The 19275-nt window shown below is 36.6% G+C and overlaps 2 protein-coding genes across 2 annotated transcripts in view; one reads left to right on the top strand and one right to left on the bottom strand.

Moving 5' to 3' along the window:
* Positions 1-592: 592 nt before the first annotated feature.
* On the top strand, positions 593-15422 carry LOC113046269 (kin of IRRE-like protein 1). The gene is made up of 15 exons (XM_026207205.1): positions 593-695; positions 2853-3005; positions 4115-4264; positions 5186-5343; positions 5435-5585; positions 6038-6143; positions 6430-6578; positions 6813-6940; positions 7095-7221; positions 7314-7414; positions 9197-9413; positions 10114-10221; positions 11055-11161; positions 12468-12548; positions 13356-15422. The coding sequence occupies exons 1-15, from the start codon at positions 593-595 to the stop codon at positions 13899-13901; spliced, it is 2385 nt and encodes a 794-aa protein (XP_026062990.1). The 3' UTR covers positions 13902-15422.
* Positions 15423-15424: 2 nt separating this feature from the next.
* Positions 15425-19275, bottom strand: part of LOC113045377 (NACHT, LRR and PYD domains-containing protein 1b allele 3-like) — a 33253-nt gene continuing 29402 nt past the window's right edge. The window contains exons 19-24 of the mRNA XM_026205734.1: positions 18573-18790; positions 18092-18348; positions 17756-17872; positions 17466-17619; positions 16944-16988; positions 15425-16838 (exon numbers count right to left, since the gene is read on the bottom strand). Coding sequence (XP_026061519.1) covers positions 16576-16838; positions 16944-16988; positions 17466-17619; positions 17756-17872; positions 18092-18348; positions 18573-18790 — 1054 coding nt within the window. The 3' untranslated portion in view covers positions 15425-16575. The remainder of the gene's footprint in view (positions 16839-16943; positions 16989-17465; positions 17620-17755; positions 17873-18091; positions 18349-18572; positions 18791-19275) is intronic.

Below are 19275 nucleotides of genomic sequence, written 5' to 3'. Positions count from 1 at the left end.
CTACAGTACATAGTTAAATACAAATTAATAAGTTATAACAAATAAATAATGCATGAATATTTTTAAAATTTCCATGTTTATCCAACACAGACATGCTGCTGTAGTTTTTGTAGTCTGAATCGCTTAATGCATAGCTCTATTTTGACATCGGCTCATCAGATGACTCCCTCTATTGCCACTGTCAATCGTAGCAATGCCTAGCAGCACAATTTAACGGATTTTCTCGTGTACATTAAAAATTTGTGTTTGTCATTCCTGGTATACGTGGATGTTTGGTCATTTTAGACAAACAAAACTCTTCTCCAAATTGTGAATGGATTATGTAGGCACAGTGCAGGAGGCTGGAAATGACCGGAAGTAATTGTGCATAGTCAATAAATTATTTTCATGCCATTCCGAACCTGAAACACTGTCGTTCACATACTTTTGAAAATCAAACGAGTAGTTAATCCTGATAAGCGCTCGTCGTCACAGTTGTAAACACGATGGCTTTCTTCTTTCGTGAGGGCGCCACAGTATCTTTGTTTCCAGGCGGACCATTGAAGAACGCGACAACATGTCTCGTGGAAATCATGTATAATTCAACCAATCGATGACGGACTTCGAAGCTCCTGAAAGTGTTTCCACTTTTGTGTCCATATGCATCAGACCATCTAGCCAACAGCCCCGTGGCATTACGTCTGAGACCGAGACTAGTTGTTCATCCTTAGAACACAAATGACAACTTTTGAGGTGAGTTATTTATGACAAATTTTCATTTGTGAGACCTATCCCTTTAATCTGGAGATGTAATAATTTTGGTGCCTAAGGTAGACTAGACATGAATTTTAGAACTCACACACAAATAGTTTGGACATCACACAACACACACCCACACCAAAATAGAGTTTATTATTTGTCCGTGTGCAAAATTAGAGCAAGACTTGCCCTGAGGAAAGATGTGGACAGATGAATGTTCCGTCTGAGACCATTTGACTAAGTCATGTATCTTGCTTACCTCTCTCGGCACATAATTAAAAGCTTGTTTCTGTGTCTCTGTGTGCTATAGGGTACATTATTGTCATTCTCTGTTTATCTCTTTCTCTCCATGACGTTTTTGCATTTGGCTCTGCTTTTCTAAATGCTTAACATTTGGCAGCACCACTTCAGGGATGTTCTTCCTTATACTGTAGCATCTGGAAATACTTCAGAGTTTTCAAAAAATACACACACACACGTTGAATCAGTCGATGAATCGACATCAGATGTTGTGTCTTGTTCTAAGGGCACTTTTCCATGACTAATGACTAGTTAACCGAGTGAAGCTGGCTTTGAGTATTCTGATACACTGGCCAGTGTCATTAAGCGCTGTCATAAGCAGCTGTGCGGCAAAGACATGACGTCATGTCTACCGCAGTCCAATCATGATGCATGGGACAGCTGCAAAGAGAGAACGCTGGTTTTATGACAGAAACTGGATGTCCAGAGTCCTTGACTTTCTGTATGACTTCCATGGAGCAGCAAAGTCAGCGTGACTGCTTCATCCCTCTTTCATTTGCACTATATGGAGAAGAGTGTCCAGCACATTCTAATTATCAGTTTGCTGGGAGTAAATGGTGACCGAATTTCCATTTTGGTGTGACCTGTTCCTTTAAGTGTGATGAAGAGTTTTGTTTTATGGCTGTAAATGTAATCCTCTGGAGGTGCACCTTTTCTTTTTTTTCTCCATCCCTTTATTAAAGTTTTGCCTTAATTAGCAAATTGGACTGTTACCAATAATCCTGGAGGAGTGGCATGTGCCGGAGGAGAAAGAGAGGCAGGAAGAGAGAGAGTGATGGGATTTTTCAGAAATATCTCTGCGATGATGTAAGGGTTGAAAATTTGGGATGTGGCTGTAAGAGTCTGGGTAGCACGTGTTTGTCAAAAGATTTGGTAACACTGCCAATTCTCACTATTAGCTAGTTGCTATTAGCATGCTAATTAATGACATATTGGCTGTTTATTATTAATTATAAAGCACATATTCTGTGTGAATATTCTACATCCCTAATCTTACTCAATACTTAAACTTAACAACTACCTAAGTTACTAATTATTAAGAAGCAGCAAATGAAAAGTTTATTGAGGCAAAATTTATAGTGGTTTGTTAATAGCGTGAATTGGACCTTAAAATTAAGTGTTTAATTATTATTATTAATCTTCATTTTTTTATCAATATTAAAATAAGATATTGATTAACACAAAACATCTGGTTTGACAATTAACTAGGGATTGGGTCAAAAATGTCCTAGTATTTTAAATGCATGGTGAAATGCCCTTGTGATGAACTCCTTGGTTAAAAGACCAGTCAATTTATGTAACAAAAGATTTTAAATAAATGTTGTTCTTTTGAACATTGTATTCAACAGAGTATCCTGATTTCCACACAGATATTTATTAGCACTGTTTTCAGAACTGACATTAGAAAATGTTTTTTTTTGTTTTTTTTTTTACCAATCAATATATTAGTGATTTCTGAAGGATCATTAGACACCAAAGACTGGAGTAATGATGCTCAAAATTCAGGAATAAATTACATTTTTAAATATATTGAAATAGAAATTAGTAATTTTAAATTATAAAATATATTTCACAATTTTACTGGGTATTTTTACAAATGTTCATGTCTTTAAATGCAGTATTTAGATATTTTTAAATATTTAAATCTAATTTGTTTCTTTCTAGGTTTGAGTTAGAAGTATTTAACAAAAATGTATGGCAAACCAAAGAAAATCTTCATAAAAGTGTGAAAAAATCTACAGTGTCCCATGTACAGTGTACAGTAATATAAGCTCATTTTTGTCTCTCTCTCTCTCTCTCTGTGTGTCTGTCAGTGTTCAGCGGCCCGCGGTTTTCTCAGGAGCCAGCGGATCAGTCTGTGGTGATCGGGGAGAGAGTAGTTTTGTCCTGCGTGGTGTTTAACTACACCGGCATTGTACAGTGGACCAAAGACGGGCTGGCACTTGGCATCGGAGAAGATCTGAGGGGTGAGCGCACACACATACATCAGATCACACTAACCGAGAGCATCATGAACCTTTTGTAGAGGGGAAATGAGTGACAGTATCATCTCAATAAGAGCTATAGGTGAGAAAAGACAAGACCAAAATAAAAGAACTACCTTTGATTGCAGGACAGGAAAGTTTAGCAGTACAAATTTGGTTAAGCATTAAAGGGTACATGGTTTTAAATGAATAAACCAAGAAAAATTGCAGCTGCGTCAGTTAGCGATCACCATGCATTTTAGTTGTATCTAGTCATTCTAGTTTGGATTAACAAAAGGATGGGTACAATGACTGGACTTCAGTATAAAACAAATTACTGTCCAGATTTAGATATATGAATACATGATTTCTGCTAAAGTGTGTCCAATTATGCAATCTAATTTTCAATGATACAAATTCTTTTGGAATTTGGCGCAGAAATCTGTCAAGCCTCATGCCTCTATGTATGTCTATACAACATATAATATGTTGCAATGCAACATTCAGACAACATAAGATTTCTCCCTCTCCTCCATTTAAAATGAGGCATCAGACATATTTTTTCCTTTCATTGTCCAGACATTGCCGTTTTCTTTCTTTGTCCTCTGTCTCGCTCTCTCTTTTTCCCTTTTTTTTTTGGACGTGTTGCTCTTGTCCACTCTAATCTCATACACATATAGATGTGCAAACACTCGCACAGGTTAAGCATCTGCTTGCTGATTGGTTGAGCTAAAGGATGATGTAATCATTGCCAATACTTTTGTCCTCCTAGTATCCAGATCGATGATGTCATAATGTGTGTGCTAGAGAGAGAGTGCAGTCTGAATGCCAATGTGTTGGAGTGCTGCCCTCTGGTGTCAAACACATGTCCTGCAATCCACCACATAATCACAATGACTGGCTAAACTGACTGTATAAATATGAAGGCAAAATAAGAAACTGACTGTATAAATATGAAGGCAAAATAAATATGAATTCTGACTGTACATACAAGGTTTGCTGGGGCTTTTGCAGCACAATATTATCTCATCTGAAATGATAAGTGCATTAAAACATTTTACCGTGATTTAGTGTGATGATGATGTGTGTGTGTGTGTGTGTGTGTGTTTCAGCATGGCCACGGTACCGTGTTTTGCGTATTTTGGATGTTGGGCAGTATAACCTAGAGATCACATCAGCAGACCTGACCGATGACTCCCTGTACGAGTGTCAAGCCACTGAAGCTGCTCTGAGGTCCAGAAGAGCTAAACTCACTGTTCTGAGTGAGTACACACTGAAGATGAGCAGAATAGCATACTGGCATTATAGTGTTTTTACAGTATGTATAATGTAAGAAGTATGCACTTGCTTTGCATTCAATTCTTCTGCTTTTCAGTAAACAACAGCACAGTGTGTGGAACACTGTTACTTACAATGCAATACACTGAACTTAAAAAGTTTCCATTTCGAGTGTGATGAATGCACATAAAGCAATATGAACCAAAATTTAGTGCAAAAGTCAGTTAATTATATATCTGGGATTGTTGCAGTGAAAAGGTTGTAATATACTACTTTTTTAAATATTCACTGGCACATAATCTTAATAATTTTTAAAAAGTATGCAGTATACAGTATGCACGGTGCAGTCCAAACATAGCCACCAACACACAATAAGTAGGTTATATTTCTAAAGAATTAATTTTGCTTTCTTTATTTAAAAGAAAGGGCTTGGAAAGAATTTTTGTAATGTCTTTAAAATGATAATATACTTATCAAGGCTGCGCTTTTTGTTCAAAACTACAGTAACTGTGAAATATTATAACAAATAAAAATAACAATGAAATTTTTATGTATTTTGAAATTGTATTTATTCCTGATAGCAAAAGCTGAATTTTCCGCCTCATTACTCCAGTCTTTAGTTTCACCTGATTCTTCAGAAATCATTCTAATATGCTGATTTTATGCTCAAGAAACATTATTATTATATTATTATTATATGTCTGCCATCTGTTTCAATCAGTTTGATGCATACAAATATTTTCTTTTCAAATCTTACTGACCCAAAAAAACCTTTTGAACAATAGTGCATAGTAAACAATATTTAAAAGAAAACAAAATACCGTATATGTGTCAGTAGTTCTAGATGTTATCTGTGTGCCCAGTGTGTAAGGCACTTTCAGCGTATTATCTGTCTATCTGTGTAGTTCCTCCTGAAGGTCCTGTTATCGAGGGCTCTCCAGAGATCCTGCTGACAGCAGGAACCTCATATAACCTCACCTGTGTGTCTCGAGGAGCAAAGCCACTGTCAACGATAGAATGGTACAAAGATGGGATCATAGTGGAGGGAGCCCATACCAGCACTGTGAGTGAGCACACAAGCAAATCACGATAACATGAAAATCACATGTATGAGAACAGATGGTATACATTATTTCTATCAATCTATCTGTCAGGAGGTGTTAGCGGACAGGAAGAGGGTGACCACAAAAAGTTTTCTGGAGATCCAGCCAGTGGACACAGACACAGGACGAAATTTCACCTGTGTAGCTTCAAACCTGGCCGCCCCACTGGGAAAGAGGGCCAACGTGACTCTCAACGTCCACCGTAAGTGTTTGTACACCTACCGTATTTTTCGGACTATAAGTCGCACCTGAGTATAAGTCGCATCAGTCCAAAAATACGTCATGATGAGGGAAAAACATATATGAGTCGCACTGGACTATAAGTCGCATTTATTCAGGACCAAGAACCAAGAGAAAACATTACCGTCTACAGCCGCGAGAGGGCGCTCTATGCTGCTCAGTGTAGGCTACAGGAGCACCGAGCAGTATAGAGTGCCCTCTAGCGGCTGTAGACGGTAATGTTTTCTCTTGATTAATTTCTCTCGGTTCATGTCAAATTAATTTATAAATAAGTCGCACCTGACTATAAGTCGCAGGACCAGCCAAACTATGAAAAAAAGTGCGACTTATAGTCCGGAAAATACGATTCTTTGCTGTGCTGGCATACTGTATATCCAAAAGAAGTGCTCTAATGACCTCTCAATCTCTCTCCAGATCCTCCTACAGTCATCCTGTCTATAGAGCCTCGCTCGGTTCTAGAAGGAGAGCGAGTTAAATTTACCTGCCAGGCCACTGCCAACCCTCCCATTATGGGCTACAGGTTAGTGTGTAGTGTGGCTGTACACACTAACACATACAGCATACAGAGAAAATTCAAACCTGGCTGCCCCGCAGATTTTTATATATTTATTTGTTTTTAAATATGTATAGTATAGCTTTTATTAATTTGTATTCAAGTTCTGGTTTTAATTATTTTAGTACCTCAAGAAAATGAGAAATGTTGTCTTGGCCAATAGCTGAAATACAATAAGTTTAAGTTTTTTTATATTTTATTTCATTTATTTTTTTCTGCATTAATAAACTATAATAAGCCTAATGTGTTGTAGGTGGGCTAAGGGGGGCGTGATTCTGGACGGAGCGAGAGAAAGTGTGTTTGAGACGACAGCAGATCACTCGTTCTTCACTGAGCCTGTGTCCTGTCTGGTCTTTAATGCGGTGGGCAGCACTAACGTCAGTATTTTGGTGGATGTTCACTGTGAGTATCTCAGTCCATCCGTCTATGATCTACCACACAGGTCTACTCTTGGGTTTATGTTATACTGTATGAGTTTGCCATTGTCTTTATTAAAATGCAGTTAATTTTTTTTTTTTATGCCAATTAGCATAATTGCATTTAGGGAAATTTGAATAACTTTTAGTGTTTTTGTTTTTCAGTTTAAATTGTTTTAGTAAATTGTTATAACCTTCTTTTTTTCTCTCTCTCATGTAGTTGGTCCAATTTTGGTGGTGGAGCCGAGGCCTGTAACAGTGGATGTTGACTCTGATGTCATACTCAACTGTAAATGGTCAGGAAATCCTCCGCTCACCCTCACATGGACCAAGAAGGGCTCCAGTATGGTCAGTGCACACTAGATAATGCTTCCTACACCTTACAAAGTGCACTTACCTCTAACACACACACAAAAAATGGAAACATTCAGCAAAAACACTCGTCAATTGACTATTTTTAATGCAGTCCATCTTTCTTTCTTCAACTCTTTTTGTTGATCAGGTCCTCAGTAATAGTAATCAGTTATTCCTGAAGTCTGTGAGTCAGGCAGATGCAGGACAGTACGTGTGTAAGGCCATCGTTCCCAGAATTGGTGTTGGAGAAACAGAAGTCACTCTTACAGTCAATGGTCAGTAACACATACAGTACATAACTACACAAAAATCTGTCTGGATTTGAAAAGTGTGATATGACTCTCTTATGATGTGATTGGGTGTCCAGGTCCTCCAATCATCTCGAGCGAGCCGGTCCAGTATGCCGTGAGAGGAGAGAAGGGGGAGATCAAGTGCTACATAGCCAGCACCCCTCCACCGGACAAAATCGTGAGTTGAATTCCCACTCTGTACACTACATAAATAATAATATAGCTTTTATAACAGGTTATTCTGGACATGTGGCATGTTGTGATTTCATGCATTGTGCAGATACTAAATAAATGTGGAATAGATAATCAAGATTTTTTAGTAAAGAAATGTCTCATTTTTTCAGAGCTTTAAAGTTTGTGTTTTTGAGGTAGGGATGTTCTTCCTGTTTACAAGTAGGATGTTCTGCTGATGCATTGACAATATAACTAATAGTGCAGAAATGACATAAAGCAGCTTTATTCAGCTTTACGTATTCTGTTGATGTCTCTTACTGTACTTGTTTTCCGTCCTTCCTTTATCATCTTTACACTATGCTTGATTGAATACTGAGAGAGAGAGAGAGAGAGAGCCAAAAGAAGCGTGAAAAATAGAGGTCAAGAAAATATCAAATGAGACATGAAAGATGAGGAGGGCTGGCGGGGAGGGGGAGAAAAAGAGTGATGGCGCAGAACAAAGTCCTGTACCTTTCAGTGTCGATTATCACCAGCAGACGACACGACATGACAGACAAATGAGTGAGCTTTTAACAATCTCAGCACTTTACTCAACGCTCTGCCTCTTTTCCTTCTTCCTTCACTCTCTCTCTCCTTCCTTCCACCTGTCCTCTAGTCAACGTCCTCCTCTTTATCGTTCTCCTTCAACCACCTTTCTAGTCACTCTTTTCCTTTCTCACATTTAAACAATTTGTAATATTAGCAAGAAAAAAGGAATGGTTATAATAAAACAACAGCTCTATAAAATAAAACAGAATAACATTATTAATATAAAACAAATAGTATTTAGCTTATATAATATTAGTAGTATTAACAATATATTTTGTTAATTTAAATTTTTTAATGATAAAAGAATGGCAAAAACTTAATAGTATTAATAGTATTAAGAATGGGAATGGTTTCAAATAAATTAATTATAAAAGAAAACTTAAATAAAAATATGTAATATATATTTATTTATTTTATATATAATAATATAAATAATATGAAAAAATACATACATTATGATATATATATATATATATATATAAAACAACAGTTGAATAAAATAACAGAAAAAGTTAAGTAAAAATAGCAGTATTAAAAATTATTATTATATATTAACAAATACAATACTATTTTTATAAATTATCAATAAAAATAATAGTTCAAATAGTAAACCAAGAATAGTGAAAATATAGGGGAAAAATTCTAGTTAAAAATTAAACTGAATAATTCAAAATAAATGAAAAGTTTTAACGAAATGGAATGAGCTATTGGAGTAATATTTAAGCAAGTTATTAAATGGTATAAAAATTAAATAAAAATTAGATTTGCCCATAATAGTACTATTATGCATGAGTTTAGTAATAGAGACACACTCCTCTGTTGCTCTCTTTCTCTGTCTGATGGATCTCTGGATAATGAGACACGACACAACAGGACTGGCCTTAATGTGAAGACAGTACTTATGAGATAATGAATAATGGAATAATTGAGAAAGAAAGTGGAGGAGAGGAAAGAAGAGTGGGCCATATGCTTTTTTTTCCTCATCCTCTCGTCCTTCCCGCTCTCACTGTCACTCTGTTGTCAGTTTGAGTGGGACATTAGCACTGTGAATATTTGATGGAGTGTTATTCATTTTGTATGAACTATCTGCTCTCCCACAGTTCAGAGCAAAATCCTGAAAGGCCTGCAACGCCTGTGAACCCCAGCCTGTGTGTGTATTTACTAATGTGTGTGTGAATGCATACGTGTTTTTCTGCAGGTTTGGGCCTGGAAGGAGAACGTGTGGGAAAAAGAGAGAGGAACGTTGTTGGAGAGGTACACAGTGGAGCAGAGCCGCCCTGCGTCACAAGGGGGCGCCGTTCTGTCCACCCTCACCATCAATAATGTCATGGAGTCTGACTTCCAGTCCACCTACAACTGCACGGCATGGAACGCCTTTGGACCAGGAACCATGATCATCACGCTGGAGGAGACAGGTCAGGACGAAACACTCCCACTGTCTCTTTCTTAAGTATAGTGACTGTAGGTATAACTCTTCTCGTTTTCTCTCAGATATAGAGAAGTCATACTTTCATAGGTCTATATCAGATACGTAACACCTCTATCTCTCTCACCTTTTCTCATTCTCAGATATAGCATGTGTAGGTATTATACCTGTTTGTCTCTCTCACTGATATAGTGTAATGTTTAAGTATAGTGTAGTGTTTACTGTAGGTGTCTTTCTCTCAGATATATAATGGCTGTAGATATAATATCTATAAGTGTCCTTTATGTCTGTAGATATTAATTACTGGCCTCTCTGTCAGATATATTACCTCTAGGTGTCATTTTTTCAGATATATAACAGCTATAGATATAATACCTATATCTCTCTCTCATATCATGTCCATCATATAATACCTCTCTCTCAAATTTAGCATCTCTAGATATTATTTATATTACTTTCTCTCATATAAAATGTATAAGGGTCTTTCTCTCTCAGATATAGTGTTCATTGGTCTCTCTCTCTCTCTCACATAGTGTGTGTAGTAGGTAATGTCTTTGACTTAGACATAGCATCTGTAGGTAATATAAATGTCTGTATAGTGTGTGTGTGTGTTAATGGCTGTCTCTCTCTCTCTCTCTCTCTCTCTCTCTCTCTCTCTCTCTCTCTCTCTCTCTCTCTCTCTCTCTCAGATATAGTGCCTGTAGGTGTGATAGCAGGTGGATCTGTTGGATCTTCTATTTTGCTTCTGCTCCTCCTGTTTGCTCTTATATTCTATCTGTATCGACAGCGCAAAGGCAGTGAGTAGACTGTATATGTGTGTGGCTTTGTATGTGTGCATCTGTTTCATGTTCATTTGCTTGTGATGCATTTGTCCAAATTATCACTGGAATTCAGACTATAAGAATATAAATATACATGTGTATTAAAAGGCAATGCTCTGAAAGTCAAATGGTGGAAAAAAGTGTAAATGCTTGATTATGGTTTGGCGCCCCCGTGTGTCTACAGGACAGAAATTTAATCATATTTTACCACAATATATGTTGCTAATTTATTTAAATAATAATTCTATTTTTAGAGCTACTATTAACATTTTTGCTAATACTCTTCCCTCACCAGTTGTGTGAAATGAAAATAATGGATATTTTAATTGTAATATACAGTATTTATATGCATTTATATTCAGTTAAATAAATATGCTTCCTATAATTTATGCTAAATTTAAACATTTTAAACAAAACCAAAAAAACTGAAATTAGAATAAACTTTGCTGAAAATAGCAAACTTTACAGAAACAGAAGAATATTCTCAGTATGTTTTTCCATTTATGGAAAAAAAACTGTTTTATGCTCTATTTCATTTTTTATTTCATTTTTTATATCTTTGACGTCGACTAAAGGCAATGCAAAATATCCATTTTAATGAGACACGTGCTAAAGATTTATGTGCCCTACCTTTTTATGGAATAGCCTGCTTACACACAGGTTCAGTCTTTTAACAATAAAATTAGTGAAATCATAATCTTTCTTTCAGCCCAAAGCCTATAAACTGCTGTGATTTATTTTAGCCATTAAATCATTTCATTTATTAAAATGATGTGAGGCTTTGAGTCAGTGATCTATAATGCTTGCAGGTCGTCGTGGAGTCACGCTGAAGCCAGACATTAAGGTGGAAACGGTCAACAAGGAAACTCACAGTCTTGAGGAAGAGGCTGCCGGCGCCTCCACAGCTACACGAATGGTAAAAGCTATGTATTCTGTGAGTATCTATAGCATAATTAGACTGTCAGGCTGACTGATATAACATTCATAATTATATGGTCAGACATTGTTTGTCATAATTAAAAATAAAGAAATTAAGACATCTTTAAAAAATTAACGATACTAGGGGTATTTTGCACATAAGTCATAAGTCATGTTAAAATTTGGTTAGCTCACCTTTTGACCTAACTAACAAGAGAGAAGTGTGACGAGAAATTCTGTTGGCACTTGGTTTCTCCATGAAGCACTGCCGTTCAAATATTTGGGGTCTGGAAGATTGTTTAAATGTTTTTGAAAGTCTCTTATGCTCATAAAAACTGTATATATTTGACCAAACGTAGAGCAAAATAGTAATATTATATTGTATGATTTTGAAATATATTCGAAAATGTAATTCTTGTAATAGATCATTATTTCTGTCTTTAGTGTCACAAGATCCTCATGAAAACATTCTAATATGTTGATTTGGTGCTACAAATTATTTTTTATTATTATCAATGTAGAAAGCAGTTGAGCTGTGCAATATTTTGTGATAATCAAATAATCCTCAAAAATATGGTTAATAGAAACTTCAGAAGAACCCTTTTTTTTAAATAGAAAGCTTTTATTCTTGTGATAAATTTAATGGCTGCTTGCTGAATAAAGTTTTCTTTATAATTTATTCATTTTCATTTATTTTATAAGAAAATGACACTGATCATGAACTGGCAGTGTAGTAGTATGAAATATCAAACATATTGTGATTGTTCTGATTATATTCCGTTGTGCTGCATTTTTGCTTCAAGTGTAAACAGAACAATTACTTGTTGCGAGAAGTATCTGGTGTTTTCTGAATATAGTTTAACTGCTCTATAAAATCTCTACAATTACATTATCTAGTCCAGCTTTGGCAGCAAAAGCTGTATTGGTACATTTTTAGTCAACCATTTATATGAGCATTTAGTCTGACTCAAATCAAACTATTAAAGTGCATGTAAACATACCAGTTTTAGTGCTTTTCAAAAATGGGCCATATCTGCTTAATTTGATCCATAACAGTGAAAGAATTAAAGAAAGATACTGTTGAATAGATAAAAGATAAATCTGAAAATAAAAAGTTTCTAATGGTGAAAGACTTTCTTTCCACCACAATCTATAGAATATCTATTCTTCACTAATACTGATAAAGCTGATATCCTGTTTTCCTCCCTCTCTCTCCTTCTCTCCTCCTCCCTCTCTCTGTGTGTGTGTTTTGTCGTTTGATGGTTTAGTTTCTTCCCTCTGTCTCCCTCTCTCCCTCCACCCAGCCCTTCAAAGATGACATGGACCTGAAGCAGGACGTCCAGAGCGACACGGTGGAGCCCAAGGTGGAGGAGTATGAGCCCAAGGTAAGAAACAGCACAGGTGCATATAAACATCAATGCTATACTTAAAGGAGAAGTGTACAATTGTTTTGGAATTTGAGTTAACTTTATGCTGTTAAGTTTAAGTTTAATAACAAGGTTGATTGCCTCTGAAAGTGTAAAAACATACTGTGGCACCATCAAAATATTTCACTCTTTGAGACCCTAACCAGCATTGGCTCAACCAATGCTGTGAGTTTGGGGCGGGGCTATCTATTTGCCTGACCAATAGAAAACAGGAGGAATGTTCTTGAAAGTTGTACTTATTTTTCCAGTCCTGTTGCTGATGCTGGTGGTGCCGAAATTACACGCTTTACCTTTAATGTTTGACACAGACAGAAGAAGTATTATAGCTATGGTCCAACATTTTTATAGGATTATTTATCTAAAATATACATATTATTAATATACATTGAATAGTTTTTCCCAAATGTTTTGTGTCAGTAAGGCTATACTTTCATCAAATACTGAACAAAATGTATTACACTTTCCACAAATATATTGAGAAGCACTACAGTTGTCAACATAACTGTAATCAACATAATGATTGTTGATTATTATTGTTATTAATGATTGTTGACTGAATTTTTGATTAAATAAATGGTCACCAAAAGAGAAAACAGTTAATTTGTGAAATTTCAGCAAAACATGACCAACTTGTGTGATGACTCACACAAAGCTCTCAGTTTTGCAGATTGCAAAGGCGGAGTTTAACCCATGAAACTTACCTGAGCATTGTTATTTGTGAAATACTATATATTATATCAGTGAAATATATTTTTGTCATTTCAGGACCCCACCAACGGCTACTACAACGTTCGAGCTACGACACATGACGAGGTCCGCACCTCTACCCGCTCCCTGCTGTACCAGGAATTTCGGCCACTGAATCCCGCTTCAGTTTCGGCGACAGCCGGCGGCCCAGTGCCCAACATTCACCCGGCACCCACAGGCCGTTACGAGCCCAGGCCAGCTTCCCGAATGGCGCACAACACATACACACATTTTAACACCATTGCCAGGGCATCACAAATCCAAGCCCCGCCCAACCCTGTGTCCAAGACCACAGACTATTCCGGAGAACGTGGCCTGCTGGAATCAACCAATCCGCTGGCTTTTGACAGCTATGCTTACTCAACAACACCTCAATACAGGTTAGGCTTTGCCCCGCCTTTGGAGGCAGGACCAGCCTATGAAATGTATCCTACGGGACAAGGGGTGGGGACGAGTCAAGATGCTAACACGGGAAAATACCCCAGCTCCGCCCAATTTCCATATTCAACTCCGCCCACAGAATACTCTCAAAGACACACGCAGAGAATGCAGACTCATGTGTGAAACAGACACACTTGCCAACAACAACAAAAAAAAAACACTTCCCGGGATTGAAATAAATGGTACACATTCATTTTTACACTCTTACAGTTTGAAACGTTCTCTCCAACACAACTATATGCAAACACACACACACACATTGCATTTTCTACCTTTAAAACAATATGATTGAGAGAAAAAAGTGCCAAATTAATAAATTAATGCAGCAGAAGAGGAAATCACAAGAGTGATGAGCGGAGAGAATCCATGTAAACCTTCTCCTTTCCCTCTTCTTGCCAAATTTGAAGATGATGGGTTGATGTGGTAAAACAAATCCTCTCAAATCTGTGCACCAAAATGAGACGCTGCAAAGCAGCCATTGGACGGGTTTCTCCATGTGAATCGTATTGGCTGAAAGAATGGCCAATAGAAGGCTGGAGGGCACCAGAAGCCATCAACTATTGGGTGTAAAGCCCAGTGAAAGCCTGATTGCTATGCACTGGAGTTTACACTGGACCTGTTTAGTTCTTTCCCATCAAACAACCTAATAAAATATGATGCATATTAAATGATGGGTATTGTGGGTGGGCTCACACTGATTGTATAATCCACAATGTGATATTGCAGAACAAGTCAGCGAGTTGAAGAATACTGCAGTTGTCGACAATCGCTTGTGAAAAAACTAACCATACGGCCCGCTCACATCACCACTGCTCACACTGCCCGAGCTCTTCGTAGAAATAGCTGACCGCTGCCAGTTTGAACTCTTCTGAACTCTTCTGATAGGACGGAGACGTGAGTATCTGGGTAAACGCCACCAGTGCTTTTAACTCTGAAAGCTGGAGTTTATGGAACATTTTAGGATTTTTTTACAAAGGGATACTACTCACAGAGTGTCAAAGTGAGCTTACGGACTCTTCTCTGAACACACGCTCTGCCTCTTTCCAAGAAAACCTCACGAGTATTTGACGCTTTGTGTTTCTATGTGTGTGAGAGTGTGTGTTTGCTGATGTGGAGGAAATAGCTGAATGTGATCAATCTCTTTCTCTGAAGTGTCCATGTATTTGTCCTTAACACTTTCAAAGTAGAGTAGAGTGCTTTTCCATATTTGTATCTGAACTGAATTGCATTTGAAAGCGCATTTATAGTATTTTTCTAAGATGGTGGTAAGGGATAAAAGATCGAATGGTTTTGGTGTAAGCAATGTAAAGGAGAAAAATTTTTAAAACATTTTTTTGTTTATGATTTGTACACATTTCTAAATTCTGTAAAGGGATGTTGAATCGAATCACAAGAGCAAAGTTTAAAATAATACTAAAATGGAAGTGATTTATTCATTCAAGTCCTGGGTTTCGGTAAAGTATTTTTATGCAAAATAAAGAAGGGCTTTTATTATGAGCTCAAAACATTTCTGTTCTGCAGAAAAGCTCGATTTGTGCAGAAAATGTTTCTGCTCGGTTTAAATTTGGCTTGATTGATTTAGGTTTAATCTGCTGAAATTTACATTCAAAAATGCAATGATCAATACATTTTGGTTCAACAAATTAGCAGGTTTGTCAATAAAACAGAATTTTTGCAGTGCATTGGTTAAAATTTGCACAAAATATTTTTTCTTTAAATATCCATGTTAATTCTCTTAATAAATGAGACTTATTTGGCACCTTTATGTATGATGAGAGGACAATGAATATGAGTAATAAAACATATCAGAGAAGGAAAGATGGGGGAATGAATGTGCAATACTGTGTTTATATTGTGTGAATGTGAGAGCATGTCTGACTCTTGAGATCCATTTCCTCATGCTCCTGTTAAAAAAGACCTGTACTTCACATTGTGTTTATGGTTAACTTTATTTTATCTTTGTTTTAATCATCTGTTAAAATGTAAAGTACAAAAGAAAAAAATGACCCATGTGCTTTTTCCCCACAGCCACTTTTACTATGGTTCTTTTTAAATTGTATGTGGTTATTTTTCCACAGTATTATAAAATAAAAAACATCTTTCATAGTGACTCGTCATCATACAGTAACAACTCATACAGTTAATAAGAAATACATCGACACTATATACAGTACATGCATTGGGGACCAAAAATAAAATATGAGGATTGCAATCTAATTTAAATCCGAGTACACAGTATAACATTTTGAAAACATAAAATGACAGCTTATTAACGTTATTACACAAATGAAGGAATACATCAAATTTGTACAGCCCATCAGATGTTTTTGCTCAAGATATTCTTTGGATCATCACAAATCAAACTGGAGAACATGAACAGCAGGAGATAATGCCAGTAACATCTAATTTAAGAAAACAGAAACATCTGGACCTCTTGCTACAGACATGTACAGTAGAATAACAGTGAAGCCATTGATGTGAAATCAAACCAGGTGATCTTAAAGTTGTGAACAGCTAAATGGTTTCAGATATCTGCCTTGTAAATGCCACTTAATGTAATGAACATATACTGCAGAAGAGCACCAGTCAACATCCAAATCCTTTATTTGAGCAGTGGAAAGAATTCCTTTGATTTCCAAATACTTGCAGTACTCCAACTCTGCAACAATGTTATGTCTGTTTGGCACATGACATAGTGGTAAGCACCTTTCCTCGTCAAAGATGGTTTTTATAATTCTGAGTGGCGATTTTTACCATATGCACACTCTATAAAATCATATCCATGCATATGCACATTTTATAAATGAGGTCCCAGTTCTTTGACTAGATCAGGTTCGTTCTCCTTCAGCAGTCTGCAGAATTCTACTTTTGCATTATCTCCTCCAGACTCAAGAGCAATCAACAAGCGTCTCATTTTCTCCTGTAGTGTTTCTGCAACATGGATCTTACTCCACATTTCAGGAGTAATTATTTTTTTGGTCTTTAAACTGTCAGCAATCGCCATCACTGATGAAACTCTCTGAGTGAGTTTATCTCCATGTGTGTTCACAAATTCAGTTTCTGATTTAAACAAAAGATGATTTAAGGTAGCCTTCAGAAGGGAGTACTATGTGTAAAATACTACAAGAAAAAACGTATTTAAAATGTGAAGCATTAAAATCAGACCTGGGATCCTTCGGTGTGCAGGAGGTTCTGCAGCTTTACTTGGTGCTATTAACAATAAAAATTATAAAATTAAAAACAGACATTTGAGAAATCTGACAAACATTTTACACTCATCGAAATCTTTTGACATCTCATTCCTTGCAGGCAATGAACTGCTATCAAAGATTCACCAACAGTTTTTCAATATAAAAATTATTCCAGTTATGTAAGTTATGTAATTTTGTTTATCTATTTAATGCGATCATGCTAACTGAGATCCTCATTGTTTTGTAAACAAGAATAAAATATATAAAAAAGAAATATTGCATTGCTCCCATAAATTGCTTTAGCATAGTTAGCTATGGCTACATTTTTGTTAATTGTGTAGTTATTTTAATGAATAATGCTACGCTTTAATAATGTCCTCCCCAACACTGTGGCCAAGTAATGGTTTCTCACAGATTAGTGTCTGTAGATAAACTTAAATCTCTCCCAAACTCTCTCAGTTCTCTTACTCCTACTACAGCAGACTTTCATGAGTACCTGTAAGAAGGATTCGCCGTCTGGGCCACACTTCTTTCCCATCTTCAGTTTTGTCCACAACACCCAGCTTGACCTCCTTGATGTTGACATCCAGAAACACTTCAAATGTGGGATGATAGTTTGGACCAAAATTATCAAGCTGAAATATCTCACTCTGAAAAAGAGAACACCAATATGAAGTTAACATTATAAAGTGGTTAGTGGTTAGTGAATATGGATACAAATATATATTTTATATGCGCAAATGTTTTAAATATCATAAATTCAAATTTTTTTTTTTTTCTCGTTACCATTGGTTGCACTTCACAGTTCTCTGGCTGACAACACAGACTGTATTGTCTGTCAGTAAAAAGACAACATTTTGAACTTGTCTCTATGTATGATTTATTGTGGTGGAAACACTGGACCTTGAGGAAAGAGTGGTGAGAGTGGTGGGGGACAAAATAAAAAAGAGGTGAATTTACATCAACATGTCACTATACGAAAGCAATAATAATGTTCATATACAAATATGCGTAATGTGTGTTAGGGGAGCTTTGAAAGTCACATGTTTTTATCTTATAATACTCAGAAAGCACATAGAAAAAACAAAAAAATGAAGGAAAAATACGTTCAGACAGCAGTACCTCTGTTACTGGAACATTCCCTGGAAGCAAGTGGACATTAAGTATTTTCTGTTCCTGTTCAACAGTTACTGGTCGAAGAAAGAGCAAAACCTGGCCATCAATGGGGTAGCCAAATATTGTTTTAATCCAGATGAGCCCAAACCGGCTGAGATCTCTGATGTCAATGATCACATGAGTTTCTGTCACTCTGAGTGGCTGTATTATTTCTACATTACCACCAGTGAAATGTGCTACAGCCAAACCGTCCTTATTTTCCTCTGCAAAATACATTTAAGAATTTTGTTACCTGGTAGAATAAAGATATTGTTTTTCTAATCATACTCTGACTAACATTTTACATAAGAACTCTCATCACACTCCTTGCTAATTATTTACATACATATCTTTAATAACTGCAGTTTCGAGAAATTTGAAATTTGTATTATAAACCACTGTCAACCACTGTGAAACATTCATATTGAGAATGTAGAAATAAACCTACCAGAGAATATCACACAGTGCGGAAGTTGCAGTCGTAAGACTGATTTTGCAGAACAGTCAATGTCATACAAGGGTCCTGCCGGTCGCATCTGACCCAAACCATCTAACAGACGAGGATCCCATGAATCAACTCTATACAGCACCTCTCCTTCACCCTCCATCACAAACACAAGATTGGTCAGACTGCAACGAAACTGACCAGCATGTGCACACACAAACCTGAAGGACAAGGAATTATTGACACCTACTGTTATGGTGTAAGGGTGTGTGGGTTTTTTGTTTATTCTTGTGATTTCTTCTAGGTGATGGCGTAATGAACAACACCTGTTATAGATTGGGACGTATGAATAAAAGTGCCTCTGAGACGTGGGTCGAGGCACGTGGGAAGTGACATCATCCCATGCTGCCGCTTGATCGCGCGTTGTTTGTGGATCTGTCGTCAGAAATTAAATTGATGTGGTAGTTTTAAATGTAAACCCCTAGAATTATGTAATAAAAAATATTCTTCATTATACGTTTTTGGTTTGGTTTTCGTCATTTTTGTTGCAGTTTTGAGCTGACCGTAACAAAATGGGGGCTCGTCCGTTTCTGTTTTTTTAAGAGGAAAATATTATTATATTAATTTGCATTCGCATTCGCATAGATGAGTGAAATCAGCTGTGCGTTTGTTTGGATTCGTGTTGTAAAGCAGTTAGTAATTGGAA

Source organism: Carassius auratus, chromosome 27, assembly GCF_003368295.1.
Source record: "Carassius auratus strain Wakin chromosome 27, ASM336829v1, whole genome shotgun sequence".
NCBI lineage: Eukaryota > Metazoa > Chordata > Actinopteri > Cypriniformes > Cyprinidae > Carassius > Carassius auratus.
Note: the sequence above shows the minus strand (reverse complement) of the source record. Positions and strands in the feature narration are given on the sequence as shown.

What these genes read in the sequence shown, in the direction of transcription:
- LOC113046269 (XM_026207205.1), top strand. Translation starts at nt 593, where the DNA reads ATGACGGACTTCGAAGCTCCTGAAAGTGTTTCCACTTTTGTGTCCATA. An exon ending in TATTTTGGTGGATGTTCACT is followed by an intron (nt 6,579 to 6,812) that starts GTGAGTATCTCA and finishes TCTCTCATGTAG; the next exon opens with TTGGTCCAATTTTGGTGGTG. An exon ending in CATCACGCTGGAGGAGACAG is followed by an intron (nt 9,414 to 10,113) that starts GTCAGGACGAAA and finishes TCTCTCTCTCAG; the next exon opens with ATATAGTGCCTGTAGGTGTG.